Below are 26,696 nucleotides of genomic sequence, written 5' to 3' on the forward strand. Positions count from 1 at the left end.
TAACCGGGCCTAAGTTCATTCAAAATGTGAGGCAAATTTCAAACTGCAAAAAAATGCAAACAACAACAATTGTTGAATTTGAATACTGACCAGCCTTTGAACCAAAAGAAAGTGGAAGTTGAGAACTAGCTCCTACATCAAAACTTGGCTTGAAAGCAGAGATCTAAAATAAAATTAGATATATCCTCAGATATTTGTCAACAAACCAATAATTAAAGAAACTGAGGCATTCACTCTGTTACTGACTTTCCTTTGATAAAAAATATGTAAAATATGCCAAGATACAAACTATTACCCCATTCACACCAAAGCCTAAACATGCTTTAAAGCTGTTTTGTTAAACATGGTTTAACACAACAGCTCCATAGAAGCTGCTCAAATCAATATTTGGTTGACTTCAAATGTGGCACATTGAAAATACAATTTAGCAATTGCTTGAATCTTGTGGAAAATTTAGTTTTTCAGTTCTCTGCTTCTGATTTTTATTCAGTTAAACCTGGTTTAACTAAACAAGTTTTCTGGTGTGAATGGGGTATATGACACTTGATTTACCTGAATGACTTTCACATCTCTAAATTTCTGCTTGAAAGCAGTGCTATCATCTGTTGTCAAATTCAGTTCTTTTGGCTGTAAAGCAAAGTTGTTTTAATATCTAAAGAAAGTTAGAGGACAAACCACCTTCTAGCTAATTGAACCCAGATCTAAACCATGATAGAGCATGAAATGGGAATATAGAAAATGAGACTTAACACATGAAACCTCTACACTGCTTTTTTTGTTTATATGCATACTTGATTTCTAGTATTGGATTCGTTTTGATCAAAATAACATAAATTGTTATCCCTGCAGTTTTATAATCTGACTAATAGGCCCTCAGTTGATAATTCTTGCAACAAAGCAATTCCCGCATCAACAATAGCAAACTTAACTGGTTAAAATTAATATCATTTGTCTATAAGAGTGCATATTTTTTTACACTCTCCAGGGATGTAGATAATAGCCGGAAGCCGGGAAAATTACCCGGCTGTGAATGCGATTTTTCGGGTCATCCCCGGTGTAAAAACCTGACTAGGTTTTCTTTGTTTCATGAGGTTGTTTTGCTGTACGCTATTGTTTATAATGTTTTGTTGTCTTTGTTTTATGTCACTCGTGAGCTTCACAGGTTTTTACACCGAGGATGAGCCGATTTTTCCGGCTGTAAAGCACTACTTCTTTCTCCAAAATGTTTTAAATGATGTCGGAAGATTTTTATTTATTTCGTTTGTTTACACCTTCACTGCTGTCTTAGCTGAACTGAAAGGATTGTAAACACTCGCATCATTCGTATCGTCCATTTTACAGGCTCAATAGCCAAAATCAAGGAAAATACATCTCCGAGAGTATGTATTTTCAAGATTTCCGGGGGGGGGGGGACATGCCCCCAGACCCCTAGGTATAGCCTGCCAAAGGCACGCTAGAGTGGGCCTTTGGCCCAAGTATCCGCCTATCATTGCTAGATTTCCGCTTGTTAAAAACTTTAGCTACATTCCTGCTCTCTAAAGTAATAAAAAAATACTAAAATGTACAAATTCACAGTTGAATAACTCACCACTGAAATATCAACAAATCCAGAAAGTTTTAGTGCAGAAACCAGTTTTTCAGGAGGCCTCAGATCTCCACTTGTTCCTGATGTTAGAGATTAAACATTTTGGGGGTAAAAAAAAAAGAACTTTTTCCAAAAGTTAAACTAATGAAAATCATGTTTTCACTATAAATTCCCCACAAATCAATCAAATCTTAGAATGCAACGGTTAAGTTGTGCACGAATAATACTCATAATTAAATCAGTTTTGTAAGTAATTAAATCAGGCTTGCAATGATGTAAAACTTTTCTTGTAAGCATAAGACAAGTTGTTAACATATATAACCAACTCTACCTGGTGAAAACCTCAAAAGGCTTCAGACCATACAGCAATAAGAGGTCTCCAAAATTTGATAAACATGTTTTGTCAGCCCTGAAGGAATGTTTCATTAAATGCATGTTTAACAAGTGGGTAAGATTAACACCACTGGCACCAAGTTAGGTTCCTTATCACCATATCCATAGCTGCAATAACTTACCTGCAGGCTCTGCAAGTGTCACCTTTCCACTGGGCTTTAAAATTCTGGCAATTTCCGCCAGAATGTCCAGGCTATGAACCAGGAAGGAAGGTAGCATCATCCCGGATAATACAACATCAAATGAAGACTCTGGATGAGATGCTGTGGGAAAAATTATTTTGAGTATTACTAAAATGATGTTAGAATATACCACAACAGTAAATAAGTAATCAAAACCATGGCAAGCTCATGGTCTCTCATTTTCAGTGAACTTCAGTTTTTGGACTTGTGTTGATTGCAAAGTATCCATTAAGGCTGGTAATTCAAGAGAACACTTGAAAAAGGAACTAAAAAATTATCCAATCAATACATTAATCTCCAAAAGAAGACAACCATCCACATGACTGAATGACCTCAGAGACGTAACTTATTGTAATAAATCAATGTACAATGTACAGCAGATTGACAGAAATCAACAATGGGTTGTCTTTATTCTAAATTCTGATCTTACTCCATTAATTAGTAGTCATTTTGAAAGCTCACGCGTATGAGTTAATCTCCTCAAGTGCTAAAAATTTAGAATTTGAATCACATACTAATAACGTCTTCTCTATATTTAACTTATGCAAGTCATACCACGTAATTATAAAAGGTGGAAACTTTTCCACGACGATTCATATCTTGGTAAATTATCCTGACTTTAATCACAGCGTTTTTCAAACCGAAGATCGAAAAGCCTTCAGCCTTAATTTCTCAATAAATTCAGCAAAGATTACACATCATATCAAAGTAACTTTAAATTTCGAGGCATGGCTCGTTTGAAAGTTCAAAACCCACTGATCAAGAAATAAATCGGCCTAAATCGTTTATTGATAAATCCCAGAAATCCTAGGCCTTCAAAAGGGGGGATGCGGAATGAAAATGGAATGGCCTTTATAAAAAGGGAATCATCATAAATCATCCATCAGAACATTCTAACAGTACTTACATAACTTTAGTCTTTCCTCATTCTCGACGGCAACCACACCCGTAGATCCAACTGAAGAATTTAACTGAATCACGATCTCTTCTATTTTCTTAGGAGGAGTAATTCCAGACCAAATCACGAGGATATGTTGTCCCTGTTTCACTTCACCTGTTTCGGCCATTTTGACGCATTCGTTCCCTGTACTATTCGTGTATTACTTACATGAAAACGTGTATCCCGATTAGCTCAATCTCAGGCCCATCGGTCAAGGATAGAGAAATGATCCTGGGAACAAGGCCCACTTTTGACTTTGTGGGACATTTTGTGCCCCTCTATCAAGTGTATTCTTGGTCAAACCAACATGGCGGACGTTGAGGAAAGGTTGAGTAACGTAGTAAATGTTGCTGAAAGCAAGCGGGCCGCTAAAAGGAAAGCAAACCAAGCTACAAAGAAACAACAAAAGGTTTGCTCTACATATATCGTATGTTTTGTCCGCGATATTCCTATCTCCCTTTTTACTTATCAAGTTATTTTCGGTAACTTTACTGATTTTGTTACTTTAATTGTTGGTTACTTTAATTGGCTGTTGTTTAGTCTAGTAATTAGTGTGTGTCTGTAAGAGGAAAGGAACTGAGTCCATATCCCGTCCTCTTTGTTACCTGGAAGTATGGAGCTTCTAATAATTTTCAAACAGCTGAAAGATTATTTTTCGCAATCCCAGGCTACGGTACAATAAGTTTTTGATGACATTTCCGTGAATTTGAATTATCTGGTTCACTGTAATTTATCAAGGCTCCAATGCCAGAGTTATGGTGTATGATCATGAGTGGATCTGCTTTGTATGAAGACACTCAGTTACTTTACAGTTAACCTTCTATTAAGGTTACTTCTTACCTTCTCGGGTGTCCTTCGGGAAAAATTCGTTCGCGCGCTAGTTTCCAGAAAGTCCAAACAAACTATACATTAGAAGAAAGCTTGCTAAATGTTCGAGGTACGTCTCTCAAAATCAAATGCAAGATTTTAGCTCCTAAAGATTTGTAAACAACTGGCGTCACACCAGAAGATTATCTCACCTCCTGAAACCGCAAACCAATGGGACAACCAGACCTCCTGGCATCAATGACAATGGATCAAGATTGTTGTAAAAATGGTGTTACGAAAACGAAGACCTTCACAGGGGTTTCATTCATGTTTTCTGCAGGAGGGCAACTGGTTTTCACAGGCGGGAAAAACTCTTTGAACTGAACTTCTTTATAAGATAAACTTTCCTCCAGACTGTCTAATCAGGTGGGCAAAACTGTCCTCACAACCGGTCAATTTGCCCGGTGCCTGGCCCTTAATGAAACCCCTGCCCTCAGAAACGAAGACCTAAGACCTAAGACCCTATAAACAGAAAACTGTAGAAATTAGAACTTAAACACACATTAAATAGCAACAATGGTTAGTGATAAATTATAATACATTACACTTCACGCGTTTCTTCCCATTATTATCTATATTATTATATGGCCCGTCTTGTCTATTCTGTTTCGCTATGCGAGCCAATTTGGTGTTGATATTCTCGAGGGTTTCCTCGGGTAAACTTACAACACATATTATTATTCTGGAACAGCAGGCAGAATTCGAACGCTAGCCGTCTTTGATGTATAGTTAGCATTGTGTGACAGAATAACAGAAAAGGCGTTCTGTACAGGAAAAATTACTTTTGGGTTCTGTCAATAAATAATCAATATCTACTGTATTTCGTAGCTAAAATAGATTCTGACTGTCGTTCAGCTTTCTCTGCTGGAAAATTCTCGTTAAAAGGTAAGCAATTCTTTTGGCTAATGCAGGGTCTTTGTTTTCGTAGTACAAAAATGAAGACCCTTATTGAAAGCAGAAAATCCTTTGAAAGTATGATTGTAGATGTACCCTGAGCACTAGTAATTGTTATTTCAGCTTTTGATATGCTAAGACAGTTCGCTCGTGGTTTTCTTGTTCTTTCTTCAGCCACCACTGCTTTCGGCTATACGATTTGTTTTTCTATGCAATGAGTCCAAATTTGGAACAGACATCCCCATCAAAGGAGTGATCGGAATATTTTCGTTTTCATTCTATGAAAACGAAGACCCTGCATTAGCCAAAAGAATTGCTTACTTTTTAACAAGAAATTTCCAGCAGAGAAAGCTTAATGATCGTCAGAATCTATTTTAGCTACAAAAATAATACAGTAGAAATTGATCATTTATTGACAGCGCCCAAGAGTCATTTTTCCTGTACACAACGCGTTCTCTGTTATTCTGTCACGCAATGCTAACTACAAATCAAAGGCAGCTGGCGTTGGAATTCTGCCTGCTGTTCCAGATTAATAATATGTGTGGTAAGTTTACCTGAGGAAACCCTCGAGAATATCAACACCAAATTGGCTCACTAGTGAAACAGAACACTTACAAGACGGGCAGTATAATAATATGGGCAGTATGATAATAGGAAGAAACGCGTGAAGTGTAATGTATTATATTACTAAGTGTTGTTACTGTTTAATGTGCATTGAACTTGTAATTTCTATGGTTTTCTGTTTACAGGGTCTTAGGTCTTAGGTCTTTGTTTTCGAGGGTCTTCGTTTTCATAACACCCGTTGTAAAGTAGAGGCAACACAATAGTGGGCAAAGTTGCCAAAGGAAAATGAAAAACCCAAGGTAAAAGATGCAAAAACTGGAAAATGTGCTGAGAAGCAAGACAATCAATCAACAAACTGCTTTCAAAATTACCATAATTTCCGGCCATTTACCAGCACAGCCAATTACCCACACCAGCCAATTATTGCATGCGGCGAAAAAAAAGTCAACAGATTACCCGCACTGGTGGATAACCCGCACCTTAAAAGCAAATAAAATTTGTACAAAAAGGCTCACAACGTTTCATACTTGACAGAATGCGAATTTGTGGCCACATTTTGTGTGAGAGATCATTCAACGCCATGTCGAATTGTTGATTTCTCAAAAAAATCAATATCTCCTGTTCTACTGGGCTTAGCAAGTGTCTTAAAATGGGAAAATTCTCTTCAGCTCAAGCTAGTGTTAACTGGAAATTTGTTACTGACGTGCCAGATACCCTGAGATTATTTTTACCACCATCAAGGTTTTGTTTACATGCATGCCAATAAAAATTTGTTCATTGCACAACTAATTGTGAGTGAAATAAATTTGAGTCGGCATCATGTTTTCGTGCCACTTTGTGGCACTTTAATACTATAACAATAAAATACATTTGAGAGGTGGAAATGCAGGTAGGTGAAATTTTTTTCAATTCAACTTCCAGTAGATTTCAAAATTATCACATAACCTGCACCTTCCTATTACCCGCAGTGGCGAGTGTTTAGGGAAAAATCAACAGATTACCCGCAGGTAAATGGCCGGAAATTACAGTACAATTCCAGGCAATTGTAATTGTTTTTGTGTCAAGGCTGGCACTTGCATAAATAAAACAAAACCTTGTTTTTAACTTAATGTATGACAAGTTTTGGTTTGACAACAACTTTGTTCGATATCTGGACGCCAGCATGGAGCAGAGTACCAGTCCCTTTCACTGAGGATTTTTTTCTTTCTGGACAGAATGATCAACTCCTTATTTCTTTGGGCATGTTTTTTTTTTCTTTTTTTTAACTCAAGGACTTTTTTCTGCTTCTGATTTTTGAATTTTGTCAACTGCACAATGTAAACAAAATATGCAAAAGACATGAAGAGGAGTGGTTGCCACAAAAATTCCCCCAGGGGATTTGTCCAGGAATGAGATTATGACACCTACCTGGTTTATTAACTTTTATTTGAAATATGCTTCTCTAATTAACTCAGATGGTTTTGAAGATTTTTAATTAATTTTTGGGAAATGCTGGGTAAAATGTGTGACTTCAATTAAGTCAAATAAAAGAAAAAATATTTTTTCTGCCTTTGTGGAACCTGTATGAAATGGTCAAGCTGTATTATATGCGGTCACCCTGCTATTCTTTGTGGGTGACTGCTTAATACAGGTTCAACTGTATTCTCAAATTTGGTGATGGTTTGTGTAAAGTTTGAATTTTATTTGCATTCATAATTTTTTTTAACAGCTGCTATATTTGGAAGGAGCTGCAGATTTACTTAAATTTTGTTTCAAATGGCAAAATTTAGATTCAAAGCCATAAACAAAAGGTCTTAAGTCCTTTATTTGTCTTTCATCTCCTCCTAAAGGACATTTCCAGTTCAAAGGAGGAGGCATTCAATGCGCATTAAATTCATTTAAAAAGACAACATGATTGTTTGATTATTCTTAACTTGGTTTTGACCATTTTACCTTCACTTGTTAGTTTAGTTAATGCACACTGGTCTGAATAATTTCCCCTTTTATTCCTTAATTTTGAGAGTGTATTATGTGCAGCTGTATTACTTATCTGTCACTTTCTTTAATTTAGAAAGTTCTCAAAGTTGAAAAAAATACCAAGAGTGCAGGATTTGATAAAGAAATCTTCCTTGAAACCAAATGTTTTGTTAAAAATGGTGAGTATTAAATACATTCTTTGCTCATTATGTAGAGGAGGGCTCACTGTAGTTCCTGGCCATTTATGTGTCAATCAGTTTGAAGCTTTAACATCCCCCTGGGTAACCCACTGGCAATTGACTTTTGTCTTTGCCAGAGGGGGTGGGGGGAATTTGAATGGAAGTGTCAAGTCTATGGACCAGAAAAAAGGTGTTTCTAGGTAAATACCGTAATTCACTTTCAGGAGCGAAAGACCCAGAGGAAAATGTCTACAATTTCTTGCTTTTAAAGCTTGGTTGATGTGAAGAAAATCACAGGCCTGTGGGGGTTTTCCCCTTTACAAGAAATATTGATCATTAAATCCAGCAGCTGGGTATGGCATTTAAACACAATTTTGGTGCTAGAGGGTGGGAATTTGAGTGGATCAATGTTCAAAATTCAAATGCCTAGGGGAGGCGGGGGAGGGCAGTTGCCCACTGGGGATGTTGAAGCTTTGAATTAATTGACACATTACTCACACTGGCCAGCTTTAAGCATTAGGTGAATAAAAGTCATTTGATAAGCTGCATATTGAAAATAAAAGAACATAAAGAAACAATGCTCCAGAGGCTACAAATTTAGAGACAAGTTAAGAGCAGTACCCTTTTCTTTTTTTGGAAGCAGTTGTCTTCATGTATTAGAGGTCTTCAGCCTGGATGTGAGTAATAAGTATAAACAAAGCAGTATTTAATACTGATAATATTCTTGTTTACTTTGCTTCCAATTTAATGGTGAAAATAATTGCTTCTAAGTAAATCCAGGAACTACAGTAACTTATTTCAAGTTTGATGTGGTAAATATCCCATTCACCAACACTTCATACTTATACATATGATGCACGATCCTCGCAGTAGATAGCGCTATTTAAGCAATAGCGAAAATCAGACCTGAAAAAAATCAGGCCTGTACGGGATTCGAACCACTGACCTCTGCAATACTAGTGCAGCACTCTTACCAATTGAGCTAACAAGCCAACTGGGAGCAGGCCGTTAAGTTGATTCGTAATAAACCCGTGAAGTGATAAATCAGATACAATGAAATATGTGAAGTTCATATATTTTGAACTGCGGTATTAGATACGTATGATGCACGATCCTCGCAGTAGATAGCGCTATTTAAGCAATAGCGAAAATCAGACCTGAAAAAAATCAGGCCTGTACGGGATTCGAACCACTGACCTCTGCGATACTAGTGCAGCGCTCTTACCAATTGAGCTAACAAGCCAACTGGGAGCAGGCCGTTAAGTTGATTCGTAATAAACCCGTGTCAGTGGTTCGAATCCCATACAGGCCTGATTTTTTTCAGGTCTGATTTTCGCTATTGCTTAAATAGCGCTATCTACTGCGAGGATCGTGCATCATACGTATCTAATACCGCAGTTCAAAATATATGAACTTCATATATTTCATTGTATCGGACTTCATACTTAATAGAATCTGATGCAGGAGTGTGCTCGTAAATTACTGATGGGAATTTCTCCTCAAAAAAGGTAATATCTCAGGTTCTATTTGGCCTAAAAGAATTGTTTTGAATGGGAAAATACTCAAGATTGAGCTCAAGCTAATGTGAACTACAAACTTTCACTGATGCACTTGCTATCTTTGGATTTCTTTTGTCACCATGAAGATTTTGTTTAGGCGCGTGTGACGAGAGTTTTTTTGTCAAATGCAACTACTGGTAATTATTTGGCAACATGAAATGGACTCCTATTAGCAACATGTTTTTGTGCAGCTGTGTTGCAGCCTTTTTGCCATAGAACTCATTTTGTAAAGTTGAAAGACATCGAGGTGAGAATGTTTTGGACAATTCAACAATTGTCTTGTAGGAAGTGAATTATTTTAAAGAATGATAATTTTGTATCAAAGGGGTAATTACTGTAAAAGATTTGTAACTAGTATCAGTATGTTTTAAATTGCCGCCAAACCTGCATCTCCCTATCACTCGCAGCAACAGTTGTTTACTGATAAATAAACACTCAGATTACCTATGTGTTATAGGCACGAAGATTCCAGTAAATTATTTCTCAATAAATAATTATCATTAAATATCAGTTCGTACATCAATATGAATTTGTTGAGAAATAATGCTTTGCATGACATTAGGAGAGGACTAATGATGGGATAAGATTTTCTTGTGGGGTAGGTGAGTTGGTGAGGCAGTTTCTTAATGAGTACTTTTAAACTTGTGGAAGTACTGGGGTAGTTAACCCATTGACTCCTGAACCGCCCGTAACCGCCCGTGCGTAACAACCCTAACTTTCCCTGAACCGCCCGTAACCGCCTGTGAAAAATGAGTATTGTATTACAATCTCACCCCACTCTCCCCTAGTGGCTCTTTGTGTTTTGTTGCCATAGTGACTTAGGAGGATAATTATCCAATCATTTGGCCTCCTTTGCGCAGATGTTGACAGCTGATTAGCAGTGCCACGAGATCGGGAATTTTAAAATTTTCACAGTGAAGCGCGTGCGGTCGACAATGGCTGACGAGATTCAATTAGAGCCCGGAGTCGCGGCACTTTTCGAAGACTCAGGGGATGAAGGAAGCTTTGATGGATTAGATGAGCTAGATAGGAATAGGTTAAATTTAAGTAATGATTCGGATTTAGATGGTTTAGAGGCTGAAGACGATGACACAGATGCTGAAGAAGAAGCTCGCTGGACTGACCAGCTCGACGACATCCAAGTTCCCCAGTTCGTGGCCTCTACAGGCATTAATGTAGTATTAAATTATCCTAATGAACTAGATACTTTTTTAGCTTTCATCAGTTATGATTTATGGGATAAAATGGTCAAGGAAAGTAATCGTTATGCGCGCCAACAGTTAGGTGATCGATTTGAAAGTTTTCGTGCCATAACGCGTGCAGAAATGAAGGCATTCATCGGAATAATTATAATTATGGGTATTGTTAAGCTTCCTAATTATGCTTTTTTCTGGTCAACCGATGAATTTCTAGGAAATCCAGGCATTAAGAAGGTAATGGCTAAGAATAGGTTTGAGGAATTAAGTTGCTATTTACATTTTAACGATTCAAGTAAGGAGCCCGCTAGGGGCGACAGAGATTACGATCGCCTTTTCAAAGTTCGACCCGTTTTGGATTACATTCACAATAAATGCAGGGGGAATTTTCTGCCCACTAAGAATATTTCCGTAGATGAGGGTATGATTGGGTTCCGGGGGAGGTTATCTTTCAGACAGTATATGCTAGCTAAGCCCACTAAGTATGGTATTAAAGTTTGGATGGCCGCCGATTCTAGTAATGGCTACGTACTAAATTTTGATGTTTACTTAGGCAAAGAACCAAACCAGTGGCCAAGAATTTACGGCTTAGGGTACGACGTGGTGACTAGTATGATTAGGCCTTACATGAATAAGAACCACCACGTTTTTTTTGACAACTTTTTCAGCTCAGTTAAGTTATTAGAACATTTAGCAAGTAATGATACTTATGCTTGTGCCACCGTAAGATGTAATCGTAAGGACTTGCCTCCCTGTGCCAAAGATAAGTTGGGTCACGGGCAGAAATTGGTTCGCCAAAAGGGTAATGTAGTTTTCACCAAGTGGCACGATAAGAGAGACGTTAGCGTAATTTCCTCTAACCTTAGTCCTCTAGCCGTAGATTTAGTGGTAAGTAGGCGTAATCAGCAGGTTTCTAAGCCCGCTGTAGTTGATCTTTACAATAAGCACATGGGAGGCGTAGATCTTGCAGATCAGTTGCGTAACTATTACTCGATAGGTCGTTCTTGTCATAAGTGGTATAGGTATTTAATTTGGTTTTTATTTGATATTTCAATTTGCAATTCTTTCATTCTATACAACCACTATAGGCGAGAACATGGGGAGGGTAAAGTTAAACAGGTTAATTTTAGGATGAATCTCGCTAAGCAGTTGATCGGGGGGTTTTCTTCTGCAGTTTCCATAGGTAATTCAGTTAAGCGCCGTAAGATTGAGAATTTGTCTCGAGAGCTAGGAAACGTAGGATCTCATTTCATAGTTAAGATTGAAGGTAGGAAGAAGGTTTGTGTTCGTTGCAGCAAGTTAGGTATTAAGACAGTGTCGGGTCGATCAGTAGAGACCACTTTTCAGTGCTTACAATGCAGCGTAGCTCTTTGTAAGACTTGCTTTCAGGATTTCCATAGTTGAATTAGTGCTTGAATCTTCCTTCATGTCCTGAGTCATTTTCCACCGGATTAGTGCCCGACGAGAAGAGAAAACAAACAACCATGAGAGGATAAGTATAATTAAGTATTTGGTTCTTGTTTTGGCCTTTTTTATCCTTGATTGGCTGTTTGATTGGTTCCAATTTTGCCTCGATCTTTTTATGGCTTTCATGTTTATTGCAGAGCGTACTTTAAATTTTAGCTAAATGTTCGTGTTGCTGCAAGTTTGGATTTTTTTTTCTGTTTTGGCCATTCAATTGGTTTGGTCTCCATTGGCAGATGTTTTACAAAGTTTGGCTGCTGATTTTAATTCAATAAATCTTGATTGGAAATCCGATCGCTGTTGTCTGATGTTTTGTTTTTCTGTTTCAGTTAGTGTTAGTGCGCCCCACTGGGTTTTCTTTGCCGTTTACAATTTGTTATTTCGCACGGGTGTATTTTTCGCTTCTCCTGCCTTTAACAGCTGTCAGACGTTCTAACCTGAAAGAAACTGGAATGGTTATCAAAGAATTATAATAAAAATGATTTATTCCGACCAAACTACACATTCTCGACCTCTTATCTTTTGACAACATCTCACTTTCGCAACGCGTTCAAAAATCTCATTTTCGAAAATCGTCGCGCGGCGAACGGATAGTTTGAAATTTTATTTTCTCCATGAATTAAAGGGCACTTTAGTAGCTCTTTTCCCGAATATTTTGGTATATTCCTGACAATAAATTACTTCCCTTTTCGTTGGCCACAACTTCGAAATCTGATCTCCCATTGATCTCTACTGCGCATATATGTTTAATTTAGCGCTCTCGTAACGCAATCACAAGTGGGGAAATCCCTAAGGATGATTAGCATTGTCACGCGTGAGGTGTCAAGTGTCAATGGGTTAAAATGGTGTTGGAGAGGGACGGCGATGGGATCGTGAGGGACGGCAGTGGGATCGTGAGGGATGGTTGTGAGATCGTGAAGGACGGTGGTGGGATCGTGAGGGATGGCGGTGGGATCGTGGGGGACGGCAATGGGATCGTGGGGGATGGCGGTGGGATCGTGGGGTATGCCGATGGGATTGTGAGGGATGGCGGTGGGATCGTGAGAGATGGCGGTGGGATCGTGAGGGATGGTAATGGGATCGTGAGGGATGGCAATGGGATCGTGAGGGATGGCAATGGGATCGTGAGGGATGGCGGTGGGATCGTGAGGGATGGCAATGGGATCGTGAGGGATGGCAATGGGATCGTGAGGGATGGCAATGGGATCGTGAGGGATGGCGGTGGGATCGTGAAGGATGGTAATGGGATCGTGAGGGATGGCGGTGGGATCATGAGGGATGGTTGTGAGGGATGGCAATGGGATCGTGAGGGATGGCAATGGGATCGTGAGGAATGGCGGTGGGATCGTGAGGGATGGTAATGGGATCGTGAGGGATGGCGGTGGGATCGTGAGGGATGGCAATGGGATCGTGAGGGATGGCGGTGGGATCGTGAGGGATGGTAATGGGATCGTGAGGGATGGCGATGGGATCATGAGGGATGGCGGTGGGATCGTGAGGGATGGCGGTGGGATCGTGAGGGATGGCGGTGGGATCGTGAGGGATGGCGGTGTGATCATGAGGGATGGCGGTGGGATTGTGAGGGATGGCAATGGGATCGTGAGGGATGGCAATGGGATCGTGAGGGATGGCAATGGGATCGTGAGGGATGGCAATAAGATTGTGAGGGATGGGGGTGGGATCGTGAGGGATGGGGGTGGGATCGTGAGGGATGGCAGTGGGATCGTGAGGGATGGCAGTGGGATCGTGAGGGATGGTAATGGGATCGTGAGGGATGGCAATGGGATCGTGAGGGGTGGCAATGGGATCCTGAAACATATTAGTGCAACTGAAATTGATGATTGGAGTTTAGTAGTTATGTCAGGTGAATACAGATTAGGGAATGAGAACCCTTCAGAAAAGAAAATTGAAACACAAATTGATACTGTTACATACTCTGTTCATTATAGAGACTCTACTACATAAGGAAGAAGGTACATGTGCATGTACAATAGAGAAAAATGCAAACTATGTAGTAAAAGCTGCCCACCTGGCTGGTCATAGGACTAGAGTTTATAAGATTGATAAAAAACATAGTTGTTGTATTCAGTTGTCAGAAGGCCAAATGAATATGTTTAAATGTGTATGATGCACGATCCTTCGCAGTAGATAGCGCTATTTATGCAATAGCGAAAATCAGACCTGAAAAAAATCAGGCCTGTATGGGATTCAAACCACTGACCTCTGCGATACTAGTACAGTGCTCTACCAATTGAGCTAACGAGCCGATTAGCTGATTTTCGCTATTGCATAAATAGCGCTATCTACTGCGAAGGATCGTGCATCATACATATTTTATACCGCAGTTCAAAATATATGAACTTCATATATTCAATGTATCTGATTTATCATCACGGGTTTATTACGAATCAACTTAACGGCCTGTTCCCAGTTGGCTTGTTAGCTCAATTGGTAGAGCGCTGCACTGGTATCACAGAGGTCAGTGATTTGAATCCTGTACAGGCCTGATTTTTTTCAGGTCTTATTTTCGCTATTGCATAAACAGTGCTATCTACTGTGAAGGATCGTGCATCATACGTATTTAATACCGCAGTTCAAAATATATGAACTTCATGTATTCATTGTATCTGATTTATCATCACGGGTTTATCACGAATCAACTTAACGGCCTGCTCCCAGTTGGCTTTTTAGCTCAATTGGTAGAGCACTACACTAGTATCGCAGAGGTCAGTGGTTCGAATCCTGTACAGGCCTGATTTTTTTCAGGTCTGAATTTTGCTATTGCATAAATAGCGCTATCTACTGTGAAGGATGGTGCATCATACGTATTTAATACCGCAGTTCAAAATATATGAACTTCATATATTCATTGTATCTGATTTATCATCACGGGTTTATTACGAATCAACTTAACGGCCTACTCCCAGTTGGCTTTTTAGCTCAATTGGTAGAACGCTGCACTAGTATCACAGAGGTCAGTGGTTCGAATCCCGTACAGGCCTGATTTTTTTCAGGTCTGATTTTCGCTATTGCATAAATAGCGTTATCTACTGCAAGGGATCGTGCATCATACGTATTTAATACCACAGTTTAAGTTATATGAACTTCATATATTCTTTGTATATGTTTAAATGTGTTGACATTTTGAATTAGTTGTTGTCTGAAATTCCTCAATTGCAATTGGCCCAGATGACTCAATGTGTTTCTTACTTCTTTTGTGCCCTAAAATTATCATACATGTAACAGTAGGATTCAAAAGCCTAGCCATAGTAAGATCCAAGTTAATAACTCTTGTGTACACAGCAATGAATATAAAAAAACTGATGGAAGGGATGTTTTTTAGTTTTAAGATGCCATCGTTTGGCATCTATTTTGTTGGAAGTTGTGTATTACACATGCCGGTATGTTTAGGAATCCTTTCAAACTTTTTCCCTAGTGTCATTGAATGATCACACTGTCAGTAATACCATTAGGTGTCTCTCTGGATCCAGATTTGAATAAGCACTTTAAATTTATAGAACAAATTTGGTTTTGGGATTTTTGAAGTTATTTCGTTTACTTTATATATTTTAGGTTTGCGATGTGTCCATCCTTATTTCTTCACTTTCACTACCTACTGCAAGGGACGCTGGGTAGGCCATAGCTTGATTGATGTGTTTAAAGAGGAGTTTCGTTCTGAGACCCAGGAATACTATGTGAGTGGTGAATGTTGGTTGTGCTTCTATTAAAACCAGTGCCAGTGACATTATGATTTCATTGAGCCTCTAATACATATTTTGATCATGGAGTGAAAATGTTTTAATCAAATTACTTGTAATAAATTTTCTTAGTGATTCCTTGTCTGCTGTTAAAGACTACAGTACACATGTATATCATACCTCCCTAATTGTCCTGTTAGTGGCTTGAGTACTTTGATGTTTTGGTCAGTAATTCCTGTTTCTCATGACTAACACTCTGGCATCCTTTACAAATAATTGCAAGGATTCATTTTAGAGATGCACGTTCTCCTTTCATTTTCAACTCAAACATAATTCTCTTTGAAAATCCTTTTTTGTGTTACTGAGTTGTTTTCTGATTCCTTTCTCTTTTGCACATGTAAAATGTTGTACATTTTGTAGGCTTAATCTTTAGACTAGGTTATGATTATAGCGAAGCAGAGGAGACATTACATCAGCCCTTGAATAAATGTTCTTTTATCAATTTTGTCCTACAGGAGAAGGCAATAAAAGCTGGAAAAATTACAGGTTGAAAGTAATTTATTCTCACGGAGAGCCTGTTGAATTAAGTTTATCCACCTTTAGGATATATCAACAAAGTTGAAATGGTAAATTGGCCACCGTAATGATTACAAGAGCTGACTTTTCAAGCATTAGCCCTTCGTCATTTGCTCCGATGAAGGGCTAATGCTCAAAATGTCAGCTTTTGTAATCTTTACCGTGGCCAATTTACCATTTCAACTTTGTTGATATATCCAAATTATTTCGTAACCCCCACCGACGCAGCCCCAAACAGTTTCTTTCAAAACTGTCAGCCTTTCTCCACCTTTAGTTACCAATTTGAAAGTGATATTATTATAAATGTGATCAGCTTTTAGAGGAAAGAAATGGGGGAAGCTAGGGCCTCCAAGCCATATGTAGTGTCTGTTCAAATGTTCTACTAACCTTTTCAGTATCATATAACATACATTTTGCCATTGTCTTCTTGCAGTGAATGGTGAAGTAACATCTCAAATTAGAATTCTTAAAGACAATGATGTGATTAGAAACAAAGTCCACAGGTTTGACTTACATGTCCATATACTTCATTTCATTTTATTCCTTTCTGTTTCCTGAAAATTTTGATTCTCAGAATTCCACATTTGTTTGTCTTTTAATTGAAATACTCATTATAATCTTTATTTTCAACAGACATGAACCTCCTGTAACAGGGAATCCTTTAAAAATCATTGCATTAACAGATGAAATTGTTGTGCTTGATAAACCTTCTTCAATTCCAGTAAGAATAATTTCTCTCCTGTGGAGAGAATTTTATTGTATTTGTAGGTAATCTTATGGAGAATCACAAGGGAAACTCTGTTTACTTTACAAGCGAACATAGTTATATGTTTTGTTTCTATCCCACAGATTACAGACAACCCATGTTGATATGCTTCATCATATAGGAACTACTAATTAACAATAGATGCCCCTGATCCTACATTGACTTTAGTTGCTTATTCTTTGTTTTTCTCGATTTCAGCTTTACCATTTGTTATATATTACAGTACTGTAATTAAAATTATCTGTGCCATTAAAAAACTACCGGTATGTGCAAAGAACTCTGTTAATGACATGCAGCACACTTGGAGTCTCCATAATTTAAGTTTAAATAGTTTTGTGTACATAGCATATTTATTCATTTTATGTATATCACTCTTATACTTGTATATGTAGGAATCAGGTTATTAAAACCTGTAAGTCTTCAATGGTAAAACATGCTCTCAACCTTACAACACTATTTAAGTCATCCCTTGCCTTCTGCAACCTTCATTTCCAATGTTTTGGCCCAAACTTTCTTGACACTTTCCAAATGTTCTTGATAACTCAGAAAGAATCAATAGCTTTGCATTTTGTGTACTAGCTGCACTTAAAAAAAGCTGGTGTTTTGACAGTATAAAAGACTTTAGTGTGCATGCTTCTCTCCACAACTACACATACATGTAGGTTAAGGAACAATTCCAGGAATATTGTTCACTTCAAGGAATTTATAATGACGTTCAAAAATAATTTTTTTCTTTTGACCCAAATAATTGGTGTATGTTTTTGAGCAATTTCCTCTATGTTTGCCCACATTTTGCTTAAATTTCCTTTACTGAAGAGTGATTGTTTCAAGCAAAATTGATTTCAATTGCATAGGTTAAAACAAGCATTAATTCCCTATAACAAGGTATAAATAATAGAAAGTTACTTTGAATAGGCTGATGTACTTATATTTATGTGGCAGTTATGAAATGCCTAGATCCATGGAGGCAAGTTATGAAACCTCATCATTACTGTTTGACCCTGCATTGCTAGTATGATCTTTAGGTACACCCTTGTGGCAGGTACAGGCACAACACTGTTGTTTTCCTTCTTGGAAAGGAGTTTGGATTGACAAATCTTTTTAGTAAGTATTTACTATGGAGATGTTGTCAATGTTTGGGTTGTTTTATTCTATTTTGTTGGAAGCGCATTCTGATATTAAGAAATGCAATGACAACTGTAAATGTGAAATTTTCAAATGTTTCTAATCTCACTTTGCTTTCTTTCTCAAAGCAATTCACCGTATTGACCGTCTCACTTCAGGAATTTTGATGTTTGCAAGGTTTGTGTCTACGCAAATTTTTGACTGGCTAATTTTCCTTTTGTAAAACTACTTTTGCATAAAATAGAGAACAAGGAGAAGAGAGACAGATGATTTCTTACACCAAATTGATTGATTTTGTAAATAATAATAATTTATGAACATTATGTAATTCAACTCATTCAAACCTCTATTTTCTTTCGTTGATTAAAATTGATCGCCTTGAACTACTTGCAACATTGCTACAGTCCAGGTTATGCTAGAGGGCTCTTTTGAAAGATATCCTCTAAGGCTTGTTTTCATTTAGAGGATCCTTAAAAAAGGGGAGGGGATTAAGTTGATATTATGTGATCTCATGTGATCAAGATCTCAGCAATGAGAAGAGCATGCTCTTGATGTGGTAATAATGACTGGCCAGTTCTTTGAATGCATGCAGAAATGTGCTGTCAACATATTTATATATAATAAGTAAAATTGAGTTGAAAAGGTTTAAAGTGCACCTACACCCAAAAAATTTTTTTCGTTTAACGAAGTAAGCTTATTTTTTTGAGTATTTCTGCGCAAAAATTTTTTTATTTGCTCAAATCTTCAATTTTCTATGCCCAGTCAAAATACGGAAAATCGGCCGCCATCTTGCCCCATGACCGAGTTTAAAGAGGAATGGCTCTAGTGGGTAATGTGACGTCAAATCGAGAACACGAAAGTCTGCTTTTCACACATTTTCACTTGTTTGGGAAGGTTGTAGTCGATAATTGTCCGAAAATATGCCGACTAAGTGTGTTGTAGAAGGATGTAGCAACGTGCGAAATTTGCAAGAGGGTATCGCGCTCCATACAATCTTCATACAACACACCTAGTCGGCATATTTCGGACGATATCGACGACAATCTTCCCAAACAAGGGAAAATGTGTGAGATGCAGACTTTCGTGTTCTCGATTTGACGTCACATTACCCGCTAGAGCCATTCTTCTTTAAACTCGGTCGTGGGGCAAGATGGCGGCCGATTTTCCGTATTTTGACTGGGCATAGAAAATTGAAGATTTGAGCAAATAAAAAAATTTTTGCGCAGAAATACTCAAAAAAATAAGCTTACTTCGTTAAGCGAAAAAAATTTTTTGAGTGTAGGTGCACTTTAAGATTGATTACAATACAGTTCTGTTTGAAGATGTTCTCTCTTTGGATGCTAAAAACTAAAAAGTAACATCCTAAGAGATAACATCTTGAAACAGAACTGTAATGTAATTGATTTTCAACCTTTTCAAGTCACCATTACTTATTATTACCCCTTCGTAAATCGAGCACTGTTTTTTAGTTTGACGAAATCTCACAAACATATTTTATATATATATCTATATATTATATGCCAAACATATTTTATATAGATCTATATATAAATGCCAGAATGCATATATATGCCAGTAATTGGTAGAGTGCTCAATTTATTTAGGTAATCACATGATTTCGAGTGCAATTTGCAATAAATAAGTACGAGTAAATTTTTTTAGGACATGAAAGCAAAGGACTAGGATGGGTCATGTCATCCAATTGTGCAATGCTCACTAGTTACAAGTTTGAGCACTCTGGCATGGCCTAGATGATACCACAAATGTGGAATCTTTTAGGGTGACAATATGGCTTTACCTCCATCCTAGAATCAGCACTACACTAATGAGGCCTAGAAGGCTGAAACAGTACTGTTTGCATTTTCCAACGCTATATTTTTCTCATACACATCTATCTACACTTATATGTATTTGCTTGTAATGATTATCATTATGCCAAGAGATCATTTTAAAATGTTTATGGTGTTTAAACAGAACACTGTCAAAGGCTCAGGAGCTTGAGAGTCAAGTGAGAAACAGACAAATAGAGAAGGAATACATTTGTAGAGTGCAAGGAGAATTTCCAAGGTGATGTGTTTTCTCTTTTAATGAGGGGTAGCCTGCAGTGCAGGCAGTTTTGCAGCGCTCTAAGCTCAATTTTTCAAAAATTCGCCGTTTGGCGACCTTCAATTGTAAAATGGTCGCCATAAAAAAAATTTAGTCGCCCCCCTCCCCCCCCCCCTCAAAAAAAAAACAGACGGGGAGGACACTTCAGGGTATATTACACGATTCCCTAATGCACCGAACGGCACGTTTTATCACTTAGGTAGAAAAGGAAGAGACTGTCTGGTAGCAAAAACGATTTATTTCAACATTACAAAGCTGCTGAGACCGTGCAACATTGCCAATTTCCCCTTCAAATTGATCGAATTTGCCATTTTTTTTACGCAGTCGAGTTTCTGAACGACGAGAGGCGAAAAGAGAAACGCAGGTGATGCCACCGCTTGTACTATTGATTAAATTCGTCCTATTGTTGATAATTTTTCAAGTAAGTTTCTCTTTTAATCTGTTGGTCGCCAATTGGCGACTTTCGCCAGAATTTTAGTCGCCAAATATTTTTTTCACTCGCCATGGCCATGGCGACCAAAATGGTCGCAGCTTAGAGCGCTGTTTTGGTGGTTTTCATCACAGGGAACCCAGATAAGCGACGAGTCTGGTTGTTTATTCGAAATATAAAGGAATGTATGGGAGAATATTGAAGAGTCTTATTATCATGAAATGTCTGAGTTACTATACGTTATAAAGTATAGTAACAGTCGACGCAAAACCCACCAAATCGCTCAAATTCGCCATTTAGAGCCACGGAAACGACAATACACAGCAAGTGAGGTAGGGTTACATTTATTTTGAGCTTTAACTCAGACATTTCATGATATAAGTTTACGATAATAAGACTCTTCAATATTCTCCCATACATTCCTTCATATTTCGAACAAACAACTAGACTCGTCGCTTGTCTGGGTACCCTGTGGTTTTCATCTTTCGAGTGTTTAGCCGCCATGTTGGATTCGCTGCAGACCGGGAGAATTGGGGCGAGAATGCGAGAATGTCGGAGTGGGTGGGGGGACGGGGAAGATAAACCGCCGGATTTCTCTTTCCCCTCCCCCCTTTCCCCTTCCCCAGTTTTACTCTCTCCCTCTCACTAGCTTGGTAAACTTTTTACCTCGCCCTAACTCTCCACTGTTTTTCTAATTCAAGATGGCGGCCTGAACAACCGATTTATCCACTCGCCCGCCAAAATCCGCCTGCACTGCAGGCTAAATGAGGGGAGGCATTGTTTGATACAAGACCTAGTGTTGTACACATTTATATGGAACTGCATCTTCAACCAAAAGGAGAATTATGCTTTAGTCAAAGTGGTGGCATCCAAAGTTAAATTTAAAGACGATTTTCTTATGGCCTGGACACACTTTGTAGAGGTAATCACATGATTTCGAGTGCAATTTGGAGTAAGTAAGCACGAGTAAATTTTTTCAAAGACTAACAAAATTGCATGAGCCCGTATTTTAGATTCGGTAGAGTTGAGTATTAGGTAAATAGCACGAAGCCACTGAGTAACTATCTAAATCAGATGACAGATTGGACTCAATGATGCTGACATCGCCAATAGCAAAGTGAAGTAGCGTATCATCAGCATATAGGTCAACTTTAGAATATCTAACGACATGTAGAATATCTAACGACCTGTTGCTATTTGTCTATGTTAGTTTTTAGTTTTTTTCTTTGTATTTTATCACAGGCAGTTTATTCAAAATAAGGAATCTAGAATTCTGTATAAACTGGCCTAATTACTCAGATATCTCTTTTTTTATACTTGTATATATATACATACTATATAAATGTAAAAATGTAAAAAACCTTATCTTTGAATCGCAGAGTGCTCTACAATCATATGGAGCTTTGTAAACGATTATTTAGGAAAATAAAAATTAAAACTTGATACTACAGATCTGTTTCGAAAGGAAAAGTCCTCTCTCGTCAGGTGGACCACCTGACGAGAGAGGACTTTTCCTTTTCAGGTGGTCCACCTGACGAGAGAGGACTTTTCCTTTCGAAACAGATCTGTAGTATCAAGTTTTAATTTTTATTTTCCTAAATAATCGTTTACATACTATATAGATATAGCTCTTTGGCATAGAAAGCTCTGCTTTCATGTCCAAATTGAGCACTGTGGGATGAGTCATCGCCGCTAGCATTGTGCATAGCTCACTAGGCTCTTCTAATTTGAGCACACTGGCATGGCTTAGACTGTTAGTTTGAAACGCCTATCGTTAATTTCCTATGAACTTCCTACCGGTTTATTAACAGTTATTATTCCAGTCAAGTACGTGATTTCAAAATCAAAGCTTTCATGGAATCGTGACTTTGCACGTATGTAATAGTTCTAGAATTTCTCCGCAAGGAAATAGTCTCTATTGTAGGCGCCACGTTCCTCACAACGCCCTAGTTTTTTCACGTAGCATAGCCAATAAAAAACGAAGCCCAACTTCTTTTAGTCAAAGATTGTTAGTGAAGTTACACCGCTACTGAGCTACGATCGGAGGATCCATGTTGCTGCCTTTTCTAGTGTATTTCCCTGTCCCTCTCTTACCTTTTGGTGCGAGTCGTCAACCAAAGTGCGTAAGTTTTATTTGCCAAGTTGTGATTCTTTTACGCTATGTTTAGCTGTTTGCAAGATAGCCGTCGATATCTTCGGTCGTTACGAAAACAGTTGTTATCGCCTCAGTTTACTAGTACAAGTATCAATTGTCACATCTGTTACACGCTATGGTCTCGTTAGTTTATTGAGTGTTCTATTCTGTTATATTTGTATTTTATGCCTTATCGAGGGGAACGTATTCTTAACTATCGCCTTTCAGTTCGAACGTACTTATATGATTGCTACATCAACTTATGCGACTACTACATCTACTTGCACCACGCGCGATCTACTGGTTTTCGCTATTTCGTCAGTCGCCATGAACTGTGAACTAGATCTATGGGCTTGATCTGTCATTAAATCAATTTGAATCTATCAAGTGGAGTTCGAATATCTCGCACCGCGCCACTCCTGTAGGTGTTTAAGAATTGAGTAAGAAGCAACCTCGAGAATCTTTACAATTACATAGACGATACCACGAGTGTGGGATCGTTTGGGGATCCATATCGGTTCTCCCCCATCCTAGCATCAGCACTGTACTGATGAGGCCCAGAAGGCCGAAACAATACTGTCTGCAGGTTAAGTGATTGCTTAGACAAAGAGAAGGTTTAGAACTTTTACCTTGTTTTTAGTGAGGAAGTTGTGTGTGAGGAGCCAATAAAAGTTGTTACACACAAGATTGGTGTGTGCCGAGTTTGTACAAGTGAGGGCAAGCCATGTAGAACTGTTTTTAAAAGGCTCAACTATGATGGAAAGACAAGTATTGTGAAAAGTAAGTAATAATTGTGAAGATATGCAAATGTTTAAAGTCATATGGTTAATAACTGAAAAGCCATTCAGTTTGATAAACTGATTTGTTATTCACTAGTATTAGTCAAAAAACCCAGAAAACTGATAAGCTATCACAAGTTCAAATTTACTTCTGTTAAATGGTGGTTGGTTAGGATTTTCTTTTGTTTGGTCAAAGCTGTTTTTGCTCTTGGTGAACCGATTACCTCTACACCGTTTATCAAGGTCAAGAAAGTAATCTCTGGACAATTTGATTGTGATGGCTCGTTGAAAGTAATTCATACAATTCATTCAAACTAAATAGACTGAATAGATGCATTTCCTCTTTACCTCTGGGCTGTTAACATTGCTGTTAACGTTTTGATGTGTTGTAGAGGTTAGTTCGGGAAGACAATTTTATGGGCATTCACCAACTCAGTTGACTGCACTAGGTACGTGGTTATGGTTCTCCGCCTCTTTTTTTAGTAATGCTACAAACAAGGTGTTTTTGTTGTTGTTTTTAGGTGTCCCACATACAGGCAGGATGCATCAAATCCGTGTTCATCTTCAGTGGCTTGGTTATCCAATTGTAAATGATCCAATATATAACCACCAGTCATGGGGACCCCTCAGGGGTAGAGGTGGGGTGTCCGATCGCCTGGTACGTCAGGTAAGAAATGCTTTTTTGAAGTCAATTCTTAGTTTTATATATAAAAGTATACTGAATATATATTTTGTGTATGACCTGTTGAAAGACAAAATCATGCATGGCATCATCATCGACAAAGGTTACATATATCGTACCGGTTCCTGTTCAATATTACATTGCTTATATTTATTTTGTTACTTCTAAGACGTCAGATGTAGCAAGGACGTCAGTGACACCTTCGCCTACGGCTTGTTTGCTCCTTTTTCTTCCAAATGCATTTTGCCGTCAGCAATGATCTTTGATGAACAGATGAACCTCAACATAAAATCTATTTGTTAAATAGAAATGACCAGTGAGTGAATTTAAAAGATGACCCAAGGTCTTTATGAGTGCTTGAGGACGAGTTTCTTGGCTTCGTGCGATGTCTTTTCAACTTTCTCTGGTGATTTCTTTTGGGAATGCAATTCTGCTTATATAGAAATTCAGAAACGTAATTCAACTGGTCTTTCGCTTTTTTCACATCAGTGAATGGCCTCTAATTTTTTAGTTTTGTTTCTACTGGTGCTTTAAATGTAGGTGATTGCAGAGCTTGTTAAATCTTCAAACATCATAAACGCTGAGAGCGGAACCTTTCGTGAAGAAGACCTTTCTCGCCAACATCAACAAAACTCAAGCAATATGAAACACGAAGCAGTCACTAACATTGAAAATGAATCACTGAGGCGCCACTGCACTGGAAATAAAGATAGTGTCAGGGCGGAATCTCAGTCTTGTATAGATAACGAAGAGAAAAACACAGAACTGTACTATGACGAAGACTGTAGTGAATGCCAGATACAGAGGAGAGATCCAACTTCTGATGAACTCACCATGTGTTTACATGCTCTCTCTTACAAGGTGACTCACTAAAATGCGCCTAATCACCTGCTAGGCTTGTTGCATAGTTCATTGTTTATGAAGGACGAAAAAGCACGTCAGGATACTAGTCTTTCTTCCTGATACTGGGTTTTATTTGCAAGAGACATCGCCTTCTTCGTTTATCAAATTTTACATCATTTTCTTTTCTGTTTTGTTTTCTCCTATTTGGGGCTTAACTAGATCAAAACTACCGGTGGCTTGGATTTAAATTAGTCTCGAAATCTCTTTTCAGCTTGAGTGTTGCCTCTTGGTCCGGGATGTTCGTTTTACTGCTGAAAATCGCTACTGTAATGTTGCTCTTCTTACCTTTGCAGTGTTGTTTATTTTAGGGACCAGACTGGGAATTTAAGACAGACCTGCCAAGTTGGGCTAAAGAAAGAGTCAACCTTTCTAAAATCCCGGAAAACGCGGAGCGGAATTGAACTTTTAAGCTGAACTGGGTAGGGATGAGGGAAAAGGTTTACTCTACCGAGACACGACGCATGGAAAGAGACGCGACAAGTTTTGCGACTATGGTGACTCGCGCTTGATGGCGCAGGACTTGTTTTTCTCACTTAAATCAGTGAGAAATTGAAAGGAAAAATTACTAATGCCAAATATTTTGTGCGTAGATGCTCCCAGCATGGATTAAAACCCCATTGTCAGGTCAGATGGTCGGGCAAATCGAAAGTTATTAGCGGAAAACGATTTAAAAGCTCCTTAAAAAGGGTCATGCTGTAGAGCGCAAATCATGCCATGAGTGGTCATGCGGTTAACTCGAAAAAGAAACAGCTTAAAAACAGCTGCAAAGAGAACGACTAACTAAGACTTATGATAGACCATGCGATAACTTTTGCACCGAAAGTGGGAGTCATTGTGACTTCAAGTCGTGGTTTTCCCGAACTCCGAGCACGAAGAATACAGAAGGCACTCCGGCAATGCGTCTAAGAAATGTCTAGTAAACCAAATGGTGTTCTCTAAAAGCGAGTATTACGGGATCTATTCTATTAACAGAAAAGAACATGCTATCCCCTTATTTGTAAATGCACAATTCTACGTATTACCTTCTTACATTATGAAGCTGCATGTAATGCTGTAATTAATTGCTTTATGGTCATGACGGCAGTGCACCCTCTAACATCATAAAACTTTATACAAGAACGTCAAACATCCATACCCTTACTACTCGCTCATCAACGTCACAACTCTTTAGCGTTAAGTACTCTAGGCTTCAAATGCAAAGAAAGGCCATTTCACGTGTTGGTGAACTGAAATGAGCTACTTGATGAATATTAGAGTTTGTAAAAGAGTTCTCGATATTCTAGAGACTGAAGGTTCTTATATTGAGCCTGATATAAGATAATGCTACACTTCAAACGATGGAAAATTGAAACAAGTTCAACCAGTTCTACAATCTTTTTAGTACACTTGAAACTTAGGGGCTTTTTCTCGTCAACGATGAACCCTTTCATTTTCATTTTGCCTTTCTAGTATATCATTTAATGTCTCTAAATATTATTTCTTCATTTCTGTATTATTTCCAGTATAATCAAAGTTATAAAACTCTCGAATGTGATTGGTTATCACCAGCCAGATTTGAGAACTAATCGGAAAGTGTACGCGTCATGCTTGTATTGGACAGGGTAATGAGACAGTTGACACGTCAGTACGCGTCATTACCGCACGCTGTTGTCGCGCATTTATTGTTGTTGAAATTCTTTTATGAAAACGTATGACTGATGTCTAGTTTCTTTCTCAAA

The 26,696-nt window shown here is 38.3% G+C and overlaps 3 protein-coding genes across 7 annotated transcripts in view; 2 read left to right on the forward strand and 1 right to left on the reverse strand.

Moving 5' to 3' along the window:
- The window catches only part of LOC111335003 (anamorsin homolog), an 18,294-nt gene extending 15,018 nt beyond the window's left edge, over positions 1-3,276 (reverse strand). The window contains exons 1-5 of one of the 2 annotated variants that reach the window (XM_088755043.1): positions 3,068-3,275; positions 2,101-2,241; positions 1,589-1,665; positions 553-627; positions 91-163 (exon numbers count right to left, since the gene is read on the reverse strand). In XM_088755043.1, the coding sequence (XP_088611169.1) occupies positions 91-163; positions 553-627; positions 1,589-1,665; positions 2,101-2,241; positions 3,068-3,227 (526 nt within the window). In that variant the 5' untranslated portion in view covers positions 3,228-3,275. Of the gene's footprint in view, positions 1-90; positions 164-552; positions 628-1,588; positions 1,666-2,100; positions 2,242-3,067 lie in introns of both variants that reach the window. The other variant, XM_088755044.1, reaches the window with a different exon arrangement.
- Positions 3,277-3,363: 87 nt separating this feature from the next.
- Positions 3,364-26,696, forward strand: LOC111335002 (pseudouridylate synthase RPUSD2). 4 transcript variants are annotated; one of them, XM_022940830.2, is made up of 13 exons: positions 3,364-3,509; positions 7,476-7,560; positions 15,353-15,474; positions 15,993-16,023; positions 16,487-16,556; positions 16,687-16,774; positions 17,845-17,923; positions 18,073-18,121; positions 19,919-20,011; positions 23,255-23,394; positions 23,915-24,060; positions 24,616-24,936; positions 25,287-26,696. In XM_022940830.2, the coding sequence occupies exons 1-13, from the start codon at positions 3,408-3,410 to the stop codon at positions 25,377-25,379; spliced, it is 1,419 nt and encodes a 472-aa protein (XP_022796565.2). In that variant the 5' UTR covers positions 3,364-3,407; the 3' UTR covers positions 25,380-26,696. The 4 variants fall into 4 exon arrangements, with proteins under 4 accessions (XP_022796565.2, XP_088611165.1, XP_088611167.1 ...); XM_088755039.1 differs by having other exon boundaries at positions 15,353-15,411; XM_088755041.1 differs by lacking the exons at positions 3,364-3,509; positions 7,476-7,560 and adding an exon at positions 13,565-13,752 and having other exon boundaries at positions 15,353-15,411.
- Positions 8,860-12,073, forward strand: LOC111322738 (piggyBac transposable element-derived protein 4). The gene has a single exon (XM_022925903.2). The coding sequence runs from the start codon at positions 10,055-10,057 to the stop codon at positions 11,717-11,719; it is 1,665 nt and encodes a 554-aa protein (XP_022781638.2). The 5' UTR covers positions 8,860-10,054; the 3' UTR covers positions 11,720-12,073.

This window comes from Stylophora pistillata, chromosome 3, assembly GCF_964205215.1.
Source record: "Stylophora pistillata chromosome 3, jaStyPist1.2, whole genome shotgun sequence".
In the NCBI taxonomy this organism is placed as follows: Eukaryota; Metazoa; Cnidaria; class Anthozoa; order Scleractinia; family Pocilloporidae; genus Stylophora; species Stylophora pistillata.